A 20,279-nucleotide genomic window follows, 5' to 3' on the forward strand; every position below is an offset into this window, starting at 1 on the left:
TTTAATGTGGGTGAGACAGACAGAGGAGGCTCCATGGTGACAGTGAGGATTGTTGTTTTCTTTTTTCTGTTTTTTATTATTAAGAAATTTTCTATTCACTTTACATACCAACCACAGATCCCCCCATCTTCCCTCTTCCCATCCCCCAGCCTTACCCCAAGCCCCCCCCATCCCCACATTTCCCAAGTCAAGGTCTCCCATGGGGAGTCAGCAGAACCTGGCACACTCAGCTGAGGCAGGTCCAAGCCCTTCCCCGCTGTACCAAGGCTGTGCAAGATGTTTTCTTAACTGATGGTGAGGTCCATTGTGCTGCTATAGCAGATCTTGTAGGCAGGTTTGTGGAGAACAAAGGGCAGATATGTGAGAACTGAGCTAGTTAAATACCCAACAATCAAACTCAGGTCCTTAGGCCTCGCAGCAAGTGTATTTACCTACTGAGCCATCTTACTGGACTTGATATTCATTTTTTTTTGAGACAGGGTCTCAAGTAGCCCAGGCTAGCCTCTAACTCACTGTGTACCAAGAATGGCCTTGTAGTCCTTACCCTCTTACCTCTACTTCCTGAACACCAGAATTATGGGGATCTGCAAACACATGCATTTGATGAGGTGCTGGAGATTGAACCCAAGGCCTTATTCATGCTGGGAAAGCTCTCTCTACCAATTGACCAATATCTCCAATGCACAGTTAGATTGCTTTCATAATGTAAAATGTGTAACAGAAAACAGTGAATCTAAATGATGACTTGAGGACACCGAAATGTTGTATTGAAGAAATGGATTTTAATGTGACTTTAAGGGTAAAGATGTTCTTTTATTATTGCAAGTTTATATTCCTCTGGAGATGAGCTCCAAGTTATGAAAAAGACAGAAGGAAAGTAAATCTAGGAAAATTAAGAATCGTTTTATAAAAACACAATAGCTGTACTTACTGAAATCTTTTTGAAAACATAAATAAAATAGACAAAATAGATTTGTGTGATCATTAGAGATTTGACATTGATTAAACACTGATGTCAAGCACCATTCATTATTTTGATTTTTCAGCTTGAGAAACTAAATGTCTGTTCATTAAGTTTCCATTCTTTTGAAGGCACACACTGAAGGGAGTGTGCACAGATGGAGAAGACATTGAATTTCATATAAAATACTGCAGTCAGGTTAGATGCAACACAGTTGTTCATGTCTTTATAGTTGTTGATGCTGGCTAGAGGACTCTTGCAGTTTTTTTGCATTATTTTCCCTTACTTTACTTAAGTTTTAATTTTTCCATAATGAAGGCTTTAATTGAGAGCTAGTAGAAATTTGTTCTAGTTTCCTTTCTTTTTTTTCTATATTTTATTTTACATACCAACCAGAGATTCCCCTCACTCCTCTCCTCCAGTTCCCTACCCCCCTCCCTTCTACCAACCCCCCATCCACTCCTCCTCCCTCTCCATTCAGATGGGGTAAAGTCTCCCATGGGAATCAACAAAGCATGGCATATCAAGTTGCTGCAGGACTAAGCTCCCCCCCCCACCCCCGCTGCATCAAGACTGAACAAGGCCATAGGGAATAGGTCATGCATCAGGGACAGGTCCTGGGGGCCCCACAAAAGTCCAAGCTACATAACTGTCACCCAGATGCAGAGGGCCTAGGTCAATCCTATGCCAACTCCCTAGCTGTCTGTCCAGAGTCTGTGAGCTCCCACAAGTTCAGGTAAGCTGTCTCTGTGGGTTTTCCTGTCATGATCTTGATGCCCACTTGTTCATATAATCCACCCACCCTCTCTTCACCTGGACTCACAGAGCTTGGACCAGTGCTTGGCTGTGGATTTCTGCTTCTGCTTCCATCAGGTACTGGATGAAGGCCCTAAGATGACAATTAGGGTAGTCACCACTCTCATTACAGGGGAAGGCCAGTTCAGGCACCCTCTCCACTATTGCTAGGAGTCTTAGCTGGGGTCATCCTTGTGGTTTCCTGGGAGTTTGGCTGGCAACAGGCTCCTCCCGAATTCTATAATGGCCCCCTCAATCAAGATACCTTTTTTATTACTCTCCCCCTCCATTCGGCCCTAAACTAAACCATCCTGATCCCTCATGTTCCCATCTCCCCATCCACTCCCCTCTACCCCCCTTGCCCCCAGTTTACCCAGGACATCTTACCCATTTCCTCTGCACAGGAAAATCCATGTGTCCCTCTCAGGCTCCTTCTTGTCACCTATCTTCTCTGGGGCTGAGGATTGTAGTATGGTGATCCTTTGCTTTACATCTAGTATCCACTCATGAGTGACTACATACCATGTTTATCTTTCTGGTCTGGGTTACCTCACTCAGGATGATTTTTTTTCTAGTTCAATCCACCTGCCTGCAAATTTCATAATGTCATTTTTTCCCAATAAGTAATATTCCATTGTGTAGATATACCACATTTTCACTAATTTCCTTTCTATTGATTTTATGAACTCCATTATCAAAAGCATTTTGAAAAGAAAACAGTGTTTTAGGCTTACACACTCTGCTCACAGTCCATCACTGGGGGAAGTCAGGGCAGAAACTCTTCAGAAATACAGGCAGGAATAATGTAATATTATTGTTTACTGGCTTGCTCCCCATAGTTCAATGCTATGGAATGATCATTTTGTACACTTCAAAGATATGTCTTTGCAAGGCTGGTTTAATAAAAAGCTAAATAGCCACTATCTAAGCAGGAGAGATAGACAGGTCAGCCACATAGAGAACTCTGGGGGGAAGAAAGGCAGAGTCATCAGCAGATAAAAAGGAAGCAGCATGACAGTACAGAGTAAAGTTAACCAAGCCACACAAAAGAATGTAGACAAAAGATATGGGTTAATTTAAGTTGTGAGCTAGTTAGAAACAAGCCTAAGCTATCAGTCAAGCTTTTATAATTAATAATAAGTCTCCATGTCATAATTGGGGAGATGGCAGTCCCAACAAAAAAGTCCAACTACAGTTCATTAATGCTTTCTTAAATTACCCCGGACCACTGGCTTAGGGGTGTTCCACCCACAGTGAACTGGGACCACCCACATCAATCCTCAATATAGAAAATGCCCACATAGGCATGCCCCGAATTCACTCTAATGGAGGCACTTCCTCAAACGAGGTTTTCTCCTCCAAAAGGACAATGGTTTATATCTTGTTGACCAATAATAACTAGCACAACATAATTGGGAACTAGTCAACATCAGAACATAACTGAGGCTACAGCACAGAGAACACAGTGCTAAGCACAAAGGCGTCTTCAGTCTCATGCAACTCACTCTCCCTTCCTTCTTTCAGGGCCCATTTTCAACAAAGCCATGGGTCAGTTATTCTCTGATACATCTAAGGATGAAGACAGTGGAGATTTGGAGTCCAGCTTCATTGCATATTTTAAGAAGATTAAAACAGAAAACAAAATAATTTCTCAGGAAACCACCTGTTTAATACAATTTCATCTGAAAAGAGGAAACATTCAGGGGGCACACTCTGTAATCAGTGATGCATTAAAAAATATTGATAATGCCCCAATCAACATTGCTGTGACAGGAGAGTCTGGAGCAGGGAAGTCCAGCTTCATCAATACCCTGAGGGGGGTTGGACATGAAGAGGAAGATGCAGCTGAAGTTGGGGTAGTAGAGACAACTAAGTGGAGAACGCCATACAAACACCCCAAATTTAAAACTTTGACTTTATGGGACCTGCCTGGCATTGGAACTGTGAACTTTCCACCAAAAGATTATTTGGAGAAAGTGGAATTCCAAGAGTATGACTTCTTCATTATTGTTTCTGCCACACGTTTTACAAAACTTGAACTAGACCTTGCCAAAGCAATCAGATTCATGAAAAAGAATTACTACTTTGTGAGAACCAAGGTGGACACGGATTTAGACAATGAAAAGAAATCCAAACCACGGACCTTTGACAGAGAAAAGATCCTGCAGCAGATCAGAAGCTACTGTGTGAATACCTTTCATCAGAATAGCATGGAAGCACCAGAGATTTTCTTGATTTCTAACAACCATTTATCTGACTATGATTTTCCAGTTCTGATGGACACCCTGATAAAGGATCTTCCTGCTGAAAAGCGCCACAATTTTATGCTTTCTTTGCCTAATATCACGGAGGCAGCCATTGACAGAAAGCGCAACTCTATGCAGCAGACGATCTGGTTGGAAGCCTTCAAGTCTGGAATTTTGGCTACTGTTCCTGTAGTGGGCATCCTCAGGGATGATGTGGAGAGGCTGAAAGAGCAGTTAAACTACTATCAAGACCTCTTTGGAGTGGATGATGAATCCCTGAAATTCATGGCTAAGGAAGTGTCTGTTGAACAACTGAAAGAAATCATTAAATCTCCTTATTTGTTGGACACTAAGAAAGAAGAAACATTTGGAGAGACATTTTTGAAATATGTGGAGAAATTTGCCTCAGCTAATGGTGGGCTCCTTGCTACAGGTCTTTACTTTAGGAAAGCCTTTTACATGCACCTACTTTTCCTTGACACAGTGACTGAAGATGCCAAAGTTCTCCTTAGAGAGATGTTTAAAAAAAAGAACTAGTTAAAACTCAACTCACCCACAGCTACTAACCATGAAAACATCAAATGGTTAATACCAGGGAGTCATTAGATAAATTCCTGCTCCTGACATATTTTCTTTACACTACTCAATTGTTATAGACTATTATTTTAAGGTATGTTACTTTTGTTTATGTTGCATTTGTTTAACTCTGTGAAACTGTATTACTGTGCCTGTGTAAAATATCTGATGGTCTAATAAAGAACTGGCCAATAGCAAGGCAGGAGAAAGAATAGGCGGGGATGGAAGGCAGAGAGAATATATAGAAGGAGAAATCTGGGAGAGAGCTAGGAGACAGAGAAGGAGAAGGACTCCAGGGGCCTGCCACCCAGCAAGCCATGGAATAAGAGTAAGATTTACAGAAGTAAGAGAACGGGAAAAGCCCAGAGGAAAAAGGTAGATGGAATAAGTTAAGGAAAGCTGGCAAGAAAGAAGCCAAGCTAAGGCCAGCATTCATAAGTAAAAATAAGCCTCCATGTGTGATTTATTTGGGAGCTGCCCCCAAAAGAGAAAAAAACAACCAACAGCCAATCCACTCCCACCAGGGGAAAACACTTAAAGATAAGGGTCATGGGTCTTACTATGTTAGAACCTTACAATCCCCAATCTCTCTGGGTATGACCCCAGGCACTCACCTCTGGTCCAGATGGGCCGCCAGTTTGTATTTCTTGTAGAGAAGAGTTCCAAGTCATGAAAAAGACAAAAGGAAAGTAAAACTGGACAAATTAGAAATTATTTCAACCAAATATAATAGCTGGATTTACTGACATCTTTTGACAACAAAAATAAAACAGTCAAAGATTTATGTGATCATCAGAGCTTTGGCATTGATTAATCACTGATGTCAATTGTTCTTTATTTTTACTTATTTGCAGTTTGAGGAACTAGATGTATGTTGATTAATTTTCCATTCATTTGAAGGCACACACTAAAGGAAGTATTCACAGATGGAGAAGACATCTTGGATTTCATATAGAATACTCCAGCCAGGATAGATGAAACACAGTTGTTTATGTTTTGATAATTGCTAATGTTAGCTAAAAGACTTATGCAGATTTTTATATTACATTCCCTTTTTTAAGTCTTAATTTTTCCATAATTAAGGGTTTAGTTGAGAGCTAGCAGATACCTTTCCTGGTTTGCTTTCTATTGCTGTGATAAACAGCATGACCAAAAGGATTTTGGTAGAGAAGAGTTTTGGGGGCTTATACACTCTGATCTCAGCCCATCATGGAGGGAAGTTAGGGAAAAACACTCAAAAAGGAGTAGAGGCAGAAACAATGGAGAATGCTGCTTAATGGCTTGCTCTCCATAGTTGGGTCATTTGCTTTATTATACAACTCAGGACTACCTGCCCAGGAATGGTACCACTCACAGTGGCCTGAGACCAACCACATCAATCCTCAGTCAAGAAAATGGCCAATAGATTTGTCTGTGGTCAATCTGATGAAGGCAATTTCTCAACTGAGACTTCCTCTACCAAGAATAATCTAGTTGGTATCTTGTTGACAAAAAATAGCCACCACAACACCTATGGGAACTAGTCAACATCATAACATAACCGAGGCTACAGCATAGAGAACACAGAGCTAAGCAGAAAGGCATCTTATGTTGAGGTCCTTAGCTCACTTGAAGCAGATTTTTGTGCAGAGTGAGTGGTAAGAATCTAATTTGGTCTTCTACATGTAGCTATCCAGTTTCAGAGCACTGTTTGTTGAAGGTGCTCTTTTCTTTCAATTGATTTTTCTTTTGTGTCTTTGTGGAAAATCAGATGGTGGTAGTTTATGGCCTTGAAGCTGGGGTCTCTGCTCTATAGCATAGATGTATGAGTTTGTTTTTATGTCAGTACCATGCTGTTTTTATTACTATAACTCTGTAGTGTAACTTGAAATCAGGCATGGCAATACCTCCAACAATATGCTTCTTTCTCAGGATTGCTTTTGCTGTTGGGTTTCTCTTGTACTTCCATATGAATTTTAAGATGTTTTTCTAGTTCTATGAAGAAAGACATCAGAATTTTCACTGGAATTCCATTGACTCTGTAGGTAGCTTCCAATAAGACAGCCATTTTCACAATATTGCATCTTCTAATCCATGAGGATGAGAAATCTTTCCATCTCTCAGTGTCTCTTCAATGTCTTTCTTATATGCTTTGGTTTCATTGTAAGGTTTTTCATGGCCTTGGTTAGATTTATTCCATAGCACTTCTTTTTCTATATTTCTTTTTTAAAAAACTATGGTGAATGGGTTATTTCCCCAATTTCTTTTCCAGTTTGTTTGCAGTTGGTATATAGAAAGACTAGTATGCGTGTGTGTGTGTGTGTGTGTGTGTGTGTGTGTGTGTGTTAACCTCATATCCTGGCACTTTGCTGAAAGTTTCTCTGAGGGTGAATTTTGATGGAATCATTTTTTTCTGAAAAAAATAGTTTTTCATTGTTACCTTATGAGGAGGAGTAGACATTGCTTGGTCCACCCAAAAGGAGAAAATTGTAACAAAGCCATACACAAAAAAAGTAAAAATATTAGCCATACTTAAAGCTGTAGAGAAAAATCCCAACTCAAAAAGACAAATGTCAAAATTACATCAAATATCCTTAGCAACCATAAATGACAGAAAATGTGGAATGGTGTATTTCAAACCTGAAATCTAAACAATTGTCAGTTAATATCAATGTATCCACAAAGCTATCTTTTAAAATTGGCAGAAAAATAATAATGTTTTAATACAGGAGCAAATTCAGACAGTTATTATAAAGGGAAGGAGTCCTTGTGAAAGCACTAGAAAAACCAGGAGTATTATACAGGCAGGATTATTTCTTCAATGGAGAGATGTATACTGGTTTGTTACCCAGAAACCTGAGAATGGATATAGTTAATAGCCTGGTGATCTGGGCTATGTGTAGGGCCAGGTCACAATTTAAGCCCCCAGAATACTATGTTTGCTTATCTCAGACATTTCCTCCCTCAACTAAAGTGTGCCGTGGAGTCTATCTCCAAGGCTATACAAACAGGGTTCAGAGAAATGATCCACAGTGAAGTGAAGTAAGACTTAGGAATTTTTTTTTTTTTTTTTTTTTTTTTTGGTTTTTCGAGACAGGGTTTCTCTGTGTAGCTTTGCGCCTTTCCTGGAACTCGCTTTGGAGACCAGGCTGGCCTCGAACTCACAGAGATCCGCCTGGCTCTGCCTCCCGAGTGCTGGGATTAAAGGCGTGCGCCACCACCGCCCGGCTCAGGAATTTTTATCTGAGAGATATTTCTAGAACATCAAACTTTTGTCTGAAAGTTTTTAGAAATAAGTTTCTATCTCTCTGAGGGGGAAAAAATTCAGATATTTTCTGAGGGTAATTTTCTTTTTTTCTTCTTCAGCCCTAATTCTACAGCTTCTTTTCAGCTCTAATTTTTCTCAGTTCTAATACTTCTCAGCTCTCATCCTCTAACTCCTCCCTCCTCTCTCTCTCTCTCCCTCTCTGCTCTATCTACATTTTTAACAGCAGAGACTTTGCAATAATAAGAAAAGTTACAAAGTCCTCTCAAGGTCAATAGCACATTCCTTGAGAGACAATAAGGAGCAAACCCATTCACCATGGCAAGACGTAGGCGAGACATGGTGCATGGCACTTTCCCGGCTAGGAGCATCCACTGTTAGCTAGACATAAGGACTATTTCTCTTTCAACTTGATTAATTGATTAGCTGTTATTTGGAACCTAAATAACAAACAGTTACTTAATTGAAGCTTGAGTTTTATATCATAAACTGAGGTTAGAATGTTCATACCAAATATTAATTACTAAAGGGTCAGAACAGGTGAATGCTATGAGTCTTGTTATCAGCTGCTAGCAGGCGAAGCTCAGGGCAATTCAAGTCTCTGAAGGACTTTGATTCAACAAAGCCAGACACTTTGTAATTTCATCCTTGAGTCTAATCTGTGAAAGTCCTGCTTGTGATTTATCCACAGATAAATCTTTGTCTGGCCCAATTGCACTATCAGTAAGCTAATGATAGAGAACAGACTTCTAAGTTTCTCAGCATGATGTGAAACACTTGCTGAACTATGAGACCTTGTTTTATTTACCAGAATAACACAATGTGAGAAGTCATCCTCCTGACCATCCACAAATACATGTGCCCATAAGATTGAAATGTAATCCTGAGATTACAGGTACCCATTACATGAAAATGTGTGGCAATTGAGAGATACCATACCTGGTTTTGCACATGTGAAATTACAGACAGGAAAAGTGGTTTTCCAGGGTCCACATCCCTGCAGGTCCTGCCTGACAGGGTTCCTCCATCAGAGACCATTCTTCTAGTGTTTGACATCTGAACACTATTTGTCACCTGCTGTCCTTACATCATAGCCCATGACACCAGACCTTTACCTTGAGCACTGTTTTTAAGTCAATAAACATCCATTATTATGAGAGATGTCACATGTACTTTACAACACCCTAGGTAACTTCTGTCCTATCTGTAGGGCCAAGCTACTCCAGACTCCTACAGACTTTTATGTTTGTCTCAGCCTTTCTCCCTACACCCGTATCTTGAGCACTGTGTCTGAGTCAACAGAAACCATCTTTATAGAAGATGCCATATGCATTTTGTAAAGAGTTTCAATGTAAATATGACTTAAGTATTGTTGTACACATGGGACTGAGTTCATTATTCAGGACACTTTTTTCCAAACTTGTGCTGAGCTTAAATATGCCTAAAACACACTATCTGATGTCAGACTCTAGAAGGCTGAACCAACGCCAGCTACTGAGTCATGTTAAACCAGATTTCCTGCTTGCTTCACATGGACAATTACTCTGCCAGCCCTGCCTGGCCTTTGCAGTGACCTTCTACAAATTATGGCCATGAATATAGTATTGAAGAATATACCTAAATGAATACTATACACAGAGAAGAAAAGAACGGTCTCAGCCATGACAGCACACGGAAGAAAACAAGTCCATTACAGGAGCAGATGAACAAGAGAGACTTTCAGAGGAATGAATCATAGTGAACCAGCAAACAAAGTGGGGTGGCAGGGTTCATCTAACAAATTAGAGTAATAACCAAAAATAAAGAATTTAGCAAACCTCTCTCAATGGTTATCTTAAATGTATATTGCCTCAATTCACCAGTAACAGAATTAAGATTAGCTAACTGGATTAAAAAACAAAATCCAACTATCTTCCAGTTTCTAAGAAATACCTCAGTAACAAAGACACCTGCAGACTGAGGCTTACTTACACATCCATGTTTACTGATGCACCATTGTCATCAAAGACGCGTTAGATTCTGTAAACTTGTATGGTTCAAATGTTCCGTGAAACTTTAAACATTTAACAGTCAGTGTTCTTCTAACAAGTTGTATGAGATAGGAATACTTGCACTGTCTTACCCACTGAGTATACCTAAAACCCTGAAGAGATGCACAGAGCGGCTGACTGAGGCTCTGAAAGAAGGTACAGTGCAGTGTCCAGCCTTAGATAGAACATCTATTCCATACTCCTTCCACCCTCAAAGCTAAAGGAGCACAGCAAAGTAGAGAACAGGGAAGCTGTAAAAATCATCTTCCTTCCATGACAGGGCAGTTGTACTCTTGAGCTCATAGCATCTGTGGTTGCTGGAAAAAAAAATTAAAAACCCACACAAATTCAAACCAGTCAACACTCTGTCATGGTGATGCAAAGGGAAATGGAGCCCACTTTTAGCTATGGAGCCATAGGCAGTTGATAGATGCTGGGGGAGGGAGAATCAGTTTTCTTCAGTGGGAAGGCGCATAGTAGTCACCCTAGTCCCCATGAATGATACCTTCTTCACCCATGGGCACATGGGCAGCACTAGTTTGACTTAGTGGGCTATTGTCTCACTACCATGACTGCCCACAGGTGACCTGAGAAAGGATGATGGATAAACATGCCAAAATGAACAGGGAAAAGCCTGTGAGGACTCAACCCTACACAAAAAAATTATAGCCAAAATGAGGAAAACTGAGAGCAGGAGAGGTGGTCTTCCCCAGGGTAGAGCACACCTATTGGTTGTCCAGTATCAAATAGTCAGCCATGAAAACATACATACAGGTAAGATTATACAGACTGAACAGGTTACATTGGGAAATATATACATATATATGTACATATATGCATGCAATAACAATTAATTAAAGAAGAGACTATGAATTTGGGAGGTCTTAGAGGAAGAAAGAGGAAGAGAGAAATTTGAAACTAAATTATAATCTCAAAAAAAGAAAGAATAAAAGAAAGAAAGACCTGTACTAACAAGCCCATACCCACACACAAAGACAAATAATTTGAATATTATAAAAATAAATCTTTAATTGAATGGAAAGATGACTCAATAGTTAAAAGCACATACTTCCCATCCAGAGGTCGTGAATTCAGTTCCCAGCACCCACATGGTAGCTCACACTACCCATAGCTCCAGGACTTTAATCCCAGTCCTAGGAGGTATAGAAAGACAGTAGAATCTCAGGGCATCACTGGGAAGATAGTCTAGAAAATTGGCAAGCCCAAGGTTCACTGAGAAACTGCCTCTAAAATGGAGGGATGGAGTAGTGCCCCCCTGCTGAGCTCCTGGCCTGGTTCCAGAGAGCAGCAGCACCCAGCCCTCCTCCTTCCTGTGTTTAACCACACCTTTTGTTTCTCTTATTGCCCTATGTGAATCTTGTCTGAGAGTCAAGGATCAGAGAGTCCCCCAAGGATCAAAGGCCTATGCAAATCATATGCAACTGTGAACTCTATGAGCTAGAATAATGACTGGCCAGACAAGACATACCTACCAGTGTACTCATGGCAAAAATGTCTTGGGAGTAACCAACTGCTTCCTGATTGGATTTAATAGCTTAGCCACAAGATGAAACCTGTATCTGGGCTAGAACCTAAGGCTAGACAGATCATAGACCATGAGTGAGAATTATTATTATTACTCTGCTTAATGGACATAATATTAAGTCACCTCCTAATGAGTTATCATTATACCCATAGACTAAGGCATCTCTCAAGCCTCATCATGGAAGCTTGTGTTTGCAGTAGATGATGATCAGTCCAGAGACCCACAACTGGCCAAGATTCAGTGAACAAAACACTGAGGAATATCCAGCCCTAAATGGAAGATGTGAATTCTTCCTCAAAAGGCACAGGAATGGCTGTGGAAGAAGGGGTGAAAGGACTGTAAGAGCCAGAGTTGGTGGACGATGACAGGGAAATGGTGTCTTCTGGACACAGCAGGACAGCTCCTCGTATGAACTCACCATGATTGTGACAGCATGTGTAAGACCTGTTGAGCCCAAGCTGGACCAAAAGCCAGCATGGATAGGGTAGTTGAGATTGACAAGAATTAATGAACATGAATTTACAATCATGAGAAAATAAGGTTGTAGTCAGAAGGGAGAAAATGAGTATTGTCTTGAATGAGATTAAAACTGACATCTGCACAGGACTATAGACAATATTTTGTGTGATCAGTTCAACCTGCATTTGTGGAGTCAGGGATCAGAAAAATTATCTTTCAAGAGTTTGTGTTCCTGCTTATCTGTGATTCCCCCCCTGTTTCCAAGCCCCACATTCTACTCGTTTATTATCTTAGGACAGTCCACCATGTGCTGCCAAGGAACTAAGACATAAATAGAAAGAAAAACAGCCAATAGTTCCACTTTCTCTTTCTTCTTCTTGGAAAAGCAGGGATTCTGAAAAACAACATGATCCATAAGCTTTGATGATTGGCTGAAACACACTGAGGGGGAAGGGGCAGAAGGCAGAAGAGTGTATAAGTCCTGCAGAATTGCCTTAACCTGCTGCTTTCCATGGAAGAAGCAGAAGTGAGTGTCAAGTGAAGACTGGAGCACAGTGGAGCATGGTTCCTGTAGCTGAACTACAGTGAGCAAATCCACTGGACACAGTATAATCTGGTAAGTGGAAAGCAGTGTTCAGATCTAACTTCTAACCCTCACCATATCTTTTCTCATAAAAGCTAATAGGTAACAAGACAGTGGGAACATGCCCTGAGAGTGAGGGTTCTCAGTTTGGAAGCTAAGGAGCTTTGGTGGGAAGCAGACAGGACAGGCTTGTGGATAAAGTCTTAGCTAATTACTCAAGTTGAGGTAGACCTAAAGCCAATGATCTTGATATTGTTTTTTGGCAAACACATGATCAGTTTTTTTGACTTGCCTCTTATTTTTTTTTCCGCTAAAATGGTTGTGGATAGATGATTCAGGTAATGGACTATTTCTGCAGTGTGTATGAGGGTTGTTGTATCTGAAACATAGTGAAAGGATGGTGAATGATAGAGGCAGGTACATATTTACAATGTAAACATAAATCCTGAATCCTGCCTGACTGACGCAGAACTTAGAGAAAGGTGATTAACAGCCATGTGGCTACTGGGTAGAGCACAAAGACATGGAAGCCATCACAAAGTACCAAGTCCTGAGATGAGAAGACAGTCTGAGATAACAGGGAGGCTAGAACTCAGACACCATCGGCTTTAAACGTGTAATAATGGAGTTCAAAGGTGTGTTGTATGTAGTGTGTGCACTGGATACCTAGTGAATGATCCCTGACTGAAATAGGAATCCCTGTGGTGCCTCTCAGAATTGACTTGACATGGTATGACTTCAGTGTCAATGGGATAACTGTGGCTGTTTGATCATCCATGTTGTTGCAAGAACAGTCACAGGAAATATAGTAATGTCAATAACATAATCAAAGCTGGCATTGAGGAAGTCTTAAAGAAGATAATGTGGGAGGAATGATCAATTGTGATTGGATTTGGAAATAGACCTCTACTATACAAACTGATTTAATGTGGGTGAGACAGACAAAGGAGGCTCCATGGTGACAGTGGGGATTGCTGGGGTTTTTTTTCTTTTTTTATTATAAGAAATTTTCTATTCACTTTACATACCAACCACAGATCCCCCCATCTTCCCTCTTCCCATCCCCCAGCCTTACCCCAAGCCCCCCCCATCCCCACATTTCCCAAGTCAAGGTCTCCCATGGGGAGTCAGCAGAACCTGGCACACTCAGCTGAGGCAGGTCCAAGCCCTTCCCCGCTGTACCAAGGCTGTGCAAGATGTTTTCTTAACTGATGGTGAGGTCCATTGTGTTGCTATAGCAGGTCTTGTAGGTAGGTTTGTGGAGAACAAAGGGCAGATATGTGAGGACTGAGCTAGTTAAATACCCAACAATCAAACTCAGGTCCTTAGGCCTCGAAGCAAGTGTATTTACCTGCTGAGCCATCTTACTGGACTTGATATTCTTTTTTTTTTTTCTGAGACAGGGTCTCAAGTAGCCCAGGCTAGCATCTAACTCACTGTGTACCAAGAACGGCCTTGTAGTCCTTACCCTCTTACCTCTACTTCCTGAACACCAGAATTATGGGGATCTGCAAACACATGCATTTGATGAGGTGCTGGAGATTGAACCCAAGGCCTTATTCATGCTGGGAAAGCTCTCTCTACCAATTGACCAATATCTCCAGTGCACAGTTAGATTGCTTTCATAAAGTAAAATGTGTAACAGAAAACAGTGAATCTAAATGATGACTTGAGGACACTGAAATGTTGTATTGAAGAAATGGATTTTAATGTGGACTTTAAGGGTAAAGAAGGTTTTTATTATTGCTAGTTGATATTCCTCATGGAGAGGAGTTCCAAGTCATGAAAAAGACAGAAGGAAAGTAAATCTAGGAAAATTAAGAATCATTTCAAAAAAACACAATAGCTGTACTTACTGAAATCTTTTTTTCTTCTTTTTCTGAAATACTTTGAAAACATAAATAAAATAGACAAAATAGATTTATGTGATCATTAGAGATTTGGCATTGATTAAACACTGATGTCAAGTATCATTCATTATTTTGATTTTTCAGCTTGAGAAACTAGATGTCTGTTCATTAAGTTTCCATTCTTTTGAAGGCACACACTGAAGGAAATGTGCACAGATGGAGAAGACATTAAATTTCATATACAATACTGTAGTCAGGTTAGATGCAACACAGTTGTTCATGTCTTTATAGTTGTTGATGCTGGCTAGAGGACTCTTGCAGTTTTTTCCATTATTTTCTCTTACTTTACCCAAGTTTTAATTTTTCCATAATGAAGGGTTTAATTGAGAGCTAGTAGAAATTTGTTCTAGTTTCCTTTATTTTTTCTTTATTTTATTTTACATACCAACCAGAGTTTCTCCTCCCTCCTCTCCTCCTGTTCCCTCTCCCCCACCTCCTTTCTACCTCCCCCCCATCCACTCCTCCTCCCTCTCCATTCAGATGGGGTAAGGTCTCCCATTGGAATTAACAAAGCATGGCATATCAAGTTGCTGTAGGACTAAGCTCCTCCCCCTGCATCAAGGCTGAACAAGGCATCCCACCATAGGAAATAGGTCATGCATCAGGGACAGGTCCTGGTCCCACTGTTAGGGTCCCCACAAAAAACCAAGCTATACAACTGTCACCCAGATGCAGAGGGCCTAGGTCAGTCCTATGCGTCTGTCCAGTGTCTGTGAGCTCCCACAAATTCAGGTAAGCTGTCTCTGTGGGTTTTCATGTCATGATCTTGATGCCCACTTGCTCATATAATTCCTCCACCCTCTCTTCACCTGGACTCCCAGAACTTGGACCAGTGCTTGGCTATGGATTTCTGCTTCTGCTTCCATCAGGTATTGGGAATGAAGGTTCTATGATGACAATTAGGGTAGTCACCACTCTCATTACAGGGGAAGGCCAGTTCAGGCACCCTCTCCACTATTGCTAGGAGTCTTAGCTGGGGTCATCCTTGTGGTTTCCTGGGAGTTTTGCTGGCAACAAGCTTTTCCCTAATCCCATAATGGCCCCCTCAATCAAGATACCTTTTTTATCACTCTCCCCCTCCATCCTGCGTGCAACTCAACCATCCTGATCCCTCATGTTCCCATCTCCCCATCCACTCCCCTCTACCCTCCTCGTCCCCCGTTTACCCAGGACATCTTACCCATTTTCTCTTCCCAGGGAGATCCATGTGTCACTCTCAGGCTCCTCCTTGTTACCTAGTTTCTCTGGGGCTGAGGATTGTTGTCTGGTTATCCTTGCTTTACCTCTAATATCCACTTATGAGTGAGTACATACCATGTTTATCTTTCTGGTCTGGGTCCCTGCACTCAGGATGATTTTTTTTTCTAGTTCTATCCATTTGCCTGCAAATTTCATGATGTCATTGTTTTTAGCTGCTGAGTAATACTCCATTGTGTAGATATACCACATATTCACTAGTTTCCTTTCTATTGTTTTTATAAACTCCATTACCAAAATCAATTTGAAAAGAAAACAGTGTTTTGGGCTTACACACTCTGCTCACAGTCCATCACTGGGGGAAGTCAGGGCAGAAACTCTGCAGGAATACAGGCATGAACAATAGAAGAATATTGTTTACTGGCTTGCTCCCCATAGTTCAATGTTATGGAATAATCTTTTTGTACATTGTGAAGATGTGTCTTTGCAAGGCACCTTCTGATTAGTTTAATAAAAAGCTAAATGGCCACTATCTAAGCAGGAGAGATAGACAGGACAGCCAGACAGAGAACTCTGGGAGGAAGAAAGGCAGAGTCACCAGCACACAAAGAGGAAGCAGCATAACAGTACAGAGTAAAGGTAACCAAGTCATGCAAAAGAATGTAGACAAAAGATATGGGTTAGTTTAAGTTATGAGCTAGTTATAAACAAGCCTAAGCTATCAGCCAAGCTTTTATAATTAATAATAAGTCTCCATGTCATAATTGGGGAGATGGTGGTCCCAACAAAAAAGTCCAACTACAGTTAATTAATGCTTTCTTAAATTAGCCAGGACCACTGGCCCAGGGGTGTGCCACCCACAGTGGACTGGGACCATCCACATTGATCCTCAATATAGAAAATGTCGCCGGGCGGTGGTGGCGCACGCCTTTAATCCCAGCACTCGGGAGGCAGAGCCAGGCAGATCTCTGTGAGTTCGAGGCCAGCCTGGACTACCAAGTGAGTTCCAGGAAAGGCGCAAAGCTACACAGAGAAACCCTGTCTCGAAAAACCAAAAAAAAAAAAAAAAAAAAAGAAAATGCCCCCATAGGTGTGCCCCTAGTTCAATCTGATGGAGGCAGTTCCTCAAATGAGGTTTTCTCCTCCAATAAGACTATAGCTTCTATCTTGTTGACAAAAAACAAAAACAAAACAAAAAAAACACACACAAATACATGGAAACTAGTCAACATCAGAACATAACTGAGGCTGCAGCACAGAGAACACAGTGCTAAGCACAAAGGTATCTTCGGTCTCTTGCAACTCACTCTCCCTTTCTTCTTTCAGGGTCCTTTTTCAACACAGCCATGGGTCAGTTATTCTCTGATACATCTAAGGATGAAGACAGTGGAGATTTGGAGTCCAGCTTCATTGCATATTTTAAGAAGATTAAAACAGAAAACAAAATCATTCCTCAGGAAACCATCCGTTTAATAGAATTACATCTGAAAAAAGGAAACATTCAGGGGGCACACTCTGTAATCAATGATGCATTAAAAAATGTCAATAAAGTCCCAATCAACATTGCTGTGACAGGAGAGTCTGGAGCAGGGAAGTCCAGCTTCATCAATGCCCTGAGGGGGGTTGGACATGAAGAGGAAGATGCAGCTGAAATTGGAGTAATAGAGACAACTATGAAGAGAAAGCCATACAAACACCCACAAATTAAAACTTTGACTTTATGGGACCTGCCTGGCATTGGAACTATGAACTTTCCACCAAAAGATTATTTGGAGAAAGTGGAATTTCAAGAGTATGACTTCTTCATTATTGTTTCTGCCATACGTTTTACAAAACTTGAACTAGACCTTGCCAAAGCAATCAGATTTATGGGAAAGAATTACTACTTTGTGAGAACCAAGGTGGACACGGATTTAGACAATGAAAAGAAATCCAAACCACGGACCTTTGACAGAGAAAAGATCCTGCAGCAGATCAGAAGCTACTGTGTGAATACCTTTCGTCAGAATAACATGGAAGCACCAGAGATTTTCTTGATTTCTAACAACCATTTATCTGACTATGATTTTCCAGTTCTGATGGACACCCTGATAAAGGATCTTCCTGCTGAAAAGCGCCACAATTTTATGCTTTCTTTGCCTAATATCACGGAGGCAGCCATTGACGGAAAGCGCAACTCTATGCAGCAGTATATCTGGTTGGAAGCCTTCAAGTCTGGAATTTTGGCTACTGTTCCTGTAGTGGGCATCCTCAGAGATGATGTGGAGAAATTGAAGAAGAAGCTAAACTACTATCAAGACCTCTTTGGAGTGGATGATGAATCCCTGGAATTCATGGCTAAGGATTCCCAAGTGCCTCTTGAACGACTGAAAGAAATCATTAAATCTCCTTATTTGTTGGACACTAAGAAAGAAGAAACATTTGGAGAGACATTTTTGAAATATGTGGAGAAATTTGCCTCAGCTAATGGTGGGCTCCTTGCTACAGGTCTTTATTTTAGGAAAACCTTTTACATGCACCTTCTTTTCCTTGACACGGTGACTGAAGATGCCAAAGTTCTCCTTAGAGAGACGTTTAAAAAAAAGAACTAGTTAAAACTCAACTCACCCACAGTTACTAACCATGAAAACATCAAATGGTTAATACCAGGGAGTCATTAGATAAATTCCTGCTCCTGACATATTTTCTTTACACTACTCAATTGTTATAGACTATTATTTTAAGGTATGTTACTTTTGCTTATGCTGCATTTGTTTAACTCTGTGAAACTGTATTACTGTGCCTGTGTAAAATATCTGATGGTCTAATAAAGAACTGGCCAATAGCAAGGCAGGAGAAAGGATAGGTGAGGCTGGCAGGCAGAGAGAATAAATAGAAGGAGAAATCTGGGAGAGAGCTAGGAGACAGAGAAGGAGAAGGACTCCAGGGGCCTGCCACCCAGCAAGCCATGGAATAAGAGTAAGATTTACAGAAGTAAGAGAATGGGAAAAGCCCAGAGGAAAAAGGTAGATGGAATAAGTTAAGGAAAGCTGGCAAGAAAGAAGCTAAGCTAAGGCCAGCATTCATAAGTAAAAATAAGCCTCCATGTGTGATTTATTTGGGAGCTTCCCCAAAAAGAGAAAAAAACAACCAATAACAGCCAATTCACTACCACCATGGGAAAAACCTAAAGATAAGGGTCATAGGTCTTACTATGTCAGAACTTTAAAATCCCCAGTCTCTCAATTCTCTGCTTTCCTCTCTGACTTTCAATTCCACCTGCACACTTGAATACTCTCTCTCTCCCTCTCTCTCTCTCTTTCTCTCTCTCTCTCTCTCTCTCTCTCTCTCTCTCTCTCTCTCTCTCTCTCTCTTTCTCTCTCTCTCTCTCTCTCACACACACACAGACATACTCTCTCTCTCTCTTTCTCTCTCTCTCTCTCTCTCTCTCTCTCTCTCTCTCTCTCTCTCACACACACACACACACACACACACACACACACACACACACACACACAAAGATAGGAATAGGTGTTTTATAGCTATTTCCTCCTAATCAAAACATTCTAATGAAAACTCGGGAAGTTGGGGGCTCTGTGATCAGTGCATAAAACAGTTGCCATGCATGTATGAGGACCAGAGCTCAATTTCCAGAACCCACTTAAATGGTGAGTGGGTGTGGCATCCACCTTGTACTTCCACATTCAGAAGGCAGAGACAGTGGAACCATGAAGCAAGCTAGCTAGCTAGAGTGTGTATCTACAACCTCTTGGTTCAATTGAGACACCTGCCTTGATGAAAAAGACAGAAAGCAATTGAAGATGAGGTCCAACATAAGCCTCACATGCCCACACACAAGTGAGCATACACACCAGACAGACAAATTGAAAATATAAAATAAAATAATTCTTGGGAAGTAAATAAAAATCTCAAGACTTACAAAGTAAAGAAATATTTAAGATTCATGAAGTTCTCCTCAAGGTTATATAAGCAAGACGCATTCTGTGGGACTGGGGATTTCAAACCAGCTGAGGTGCCTGTAACTCATTGAAGGGGCTCCATGGATGCAGCTGTGGTGAATCACTGCCCTGCTGCTGGGGTGGGATTTTCAATGATGCAGCTGTCTTTAAGTGATCAATGTTTCTGTAAGCAACCCTCGCCCTAATAAAGTCACTCATTTGCTAAGCTGGACTCGGAAGACTTTTTTTGTTTTGTTTTGTTCTTATTCTGTCATGGGTGCCTATACAGGGTGAATAGAAATTTGTTGTTGTCTCTCCAAGAAAAGATCATACAAGACAATTGATGCCTTGAACAGGAACTAGAAGAACCAATGATGAGTTGATAGGACTGGTTGCATTGTCCTTAAGATGGGTGCTGATATATGAAAGTGAGACTGCCCACGTGATCACCCTCCTCAATCCTTGTGGTGGTTGGAAAGGAAATGCCCCCCACCCCCAACCCCCGCCACCGTAGACTCATAGGGAGTGGCACTATTAAGAGTTGTGGCTTTGTTGGAATAGGTGTGGCCTTGTTGGAGGAAGTGTGTCACTAGGGTTGGGCTTTGAGGTCTCAGATCTCAAGCCAGGCCTAGTATCTCACTCTCTTCCTGCTGCCTGCCAATCCAGATGAATAACTTTCAGCTACCTCTCATGCACCATGTCTGCCTGCATGCCTCGATGCTTCCCACCCTGATGATAATGAACTAAACCTCTGAACTCTAAGCCAGCCACAATTAAATGATTCCCTATAAGAG

At 41.1% G+C, this 20,279-nt stretch overlaps 2 protein-coding genes across 2 annotated transcripts; both read left to right on the top strand.

Annotated features, from left to right (window-relative positions):
- The first annotated feature begins 3,300 nt into the window (after positions 1-3,300).
- LOC128113098 (interferon-inducible GTPase 1-like) lies at positions 3,301-4,539 on the top strand. The gene has a single exon (XM_052742762.1). It carries the CDS (start codon positions 3,301-3,303, stop codon positions 4,537-4,539), a length of 1,239 nt encoding a protein of 412 aa, XP_052598722.1.
- Positions 4,540-12,377: 7,838 nt separating this feature from the next.
- On the top strand, positions 12,378-18,482 carry LOC128112471 (interferon-inducible GTPase 1-like). Its single transcript, XM_052741472.1, has 2 exons — positions 12,378-12,473; positions 16,874-18,482. Exon 2 carries the CDS (start codon positions 16,894-16,896, stop codon positions 18,136-18,138), a length of 1,245 nt encoding a protein of 414 aa, XP_052597432.1. The 5' UTR covers positions 12,378-12,473; positions 16,874-16,893; the 3' UTR covers positions 18,139-18,482.
- The last annotated feature ends 1,797 nt before the right edge of the window (positions 18,483-20,279 follow it).

The sequence above is a fragment of the Peromyscus californicus genome, unplaced genomic scaffold (assembly GCF_007827085.1).
Source record: "Peromyscus californicus insignis strain IS unplaced genomic scaffold, ASM782708v3 Scaffold_17__1_contigs__length_78620276, whole genome shotgun sequence".
NCBI classification, from domain to species: Eukaryota; Metazoa; Chordata; class Mammalia; order Rodentia; family Cricetidae; genus Peromyscus; species Peromyscus californicus.

Coding starts and splice junctions, on each gene's coding strand:
- LOC128113098 (XM_052742762.1), top strand. CDS start 3,301: ATGGGTCAGTTATTCTCTGATACATCTAAGGATGAAGACAGTGGAGAT.
- LOC128112471 (XM_052741472.1), top strand. CDS start 16,894: ATGGGTCAGTTATTCTCTGATACATCTAAGGATGAAGACAGTGGAGAT.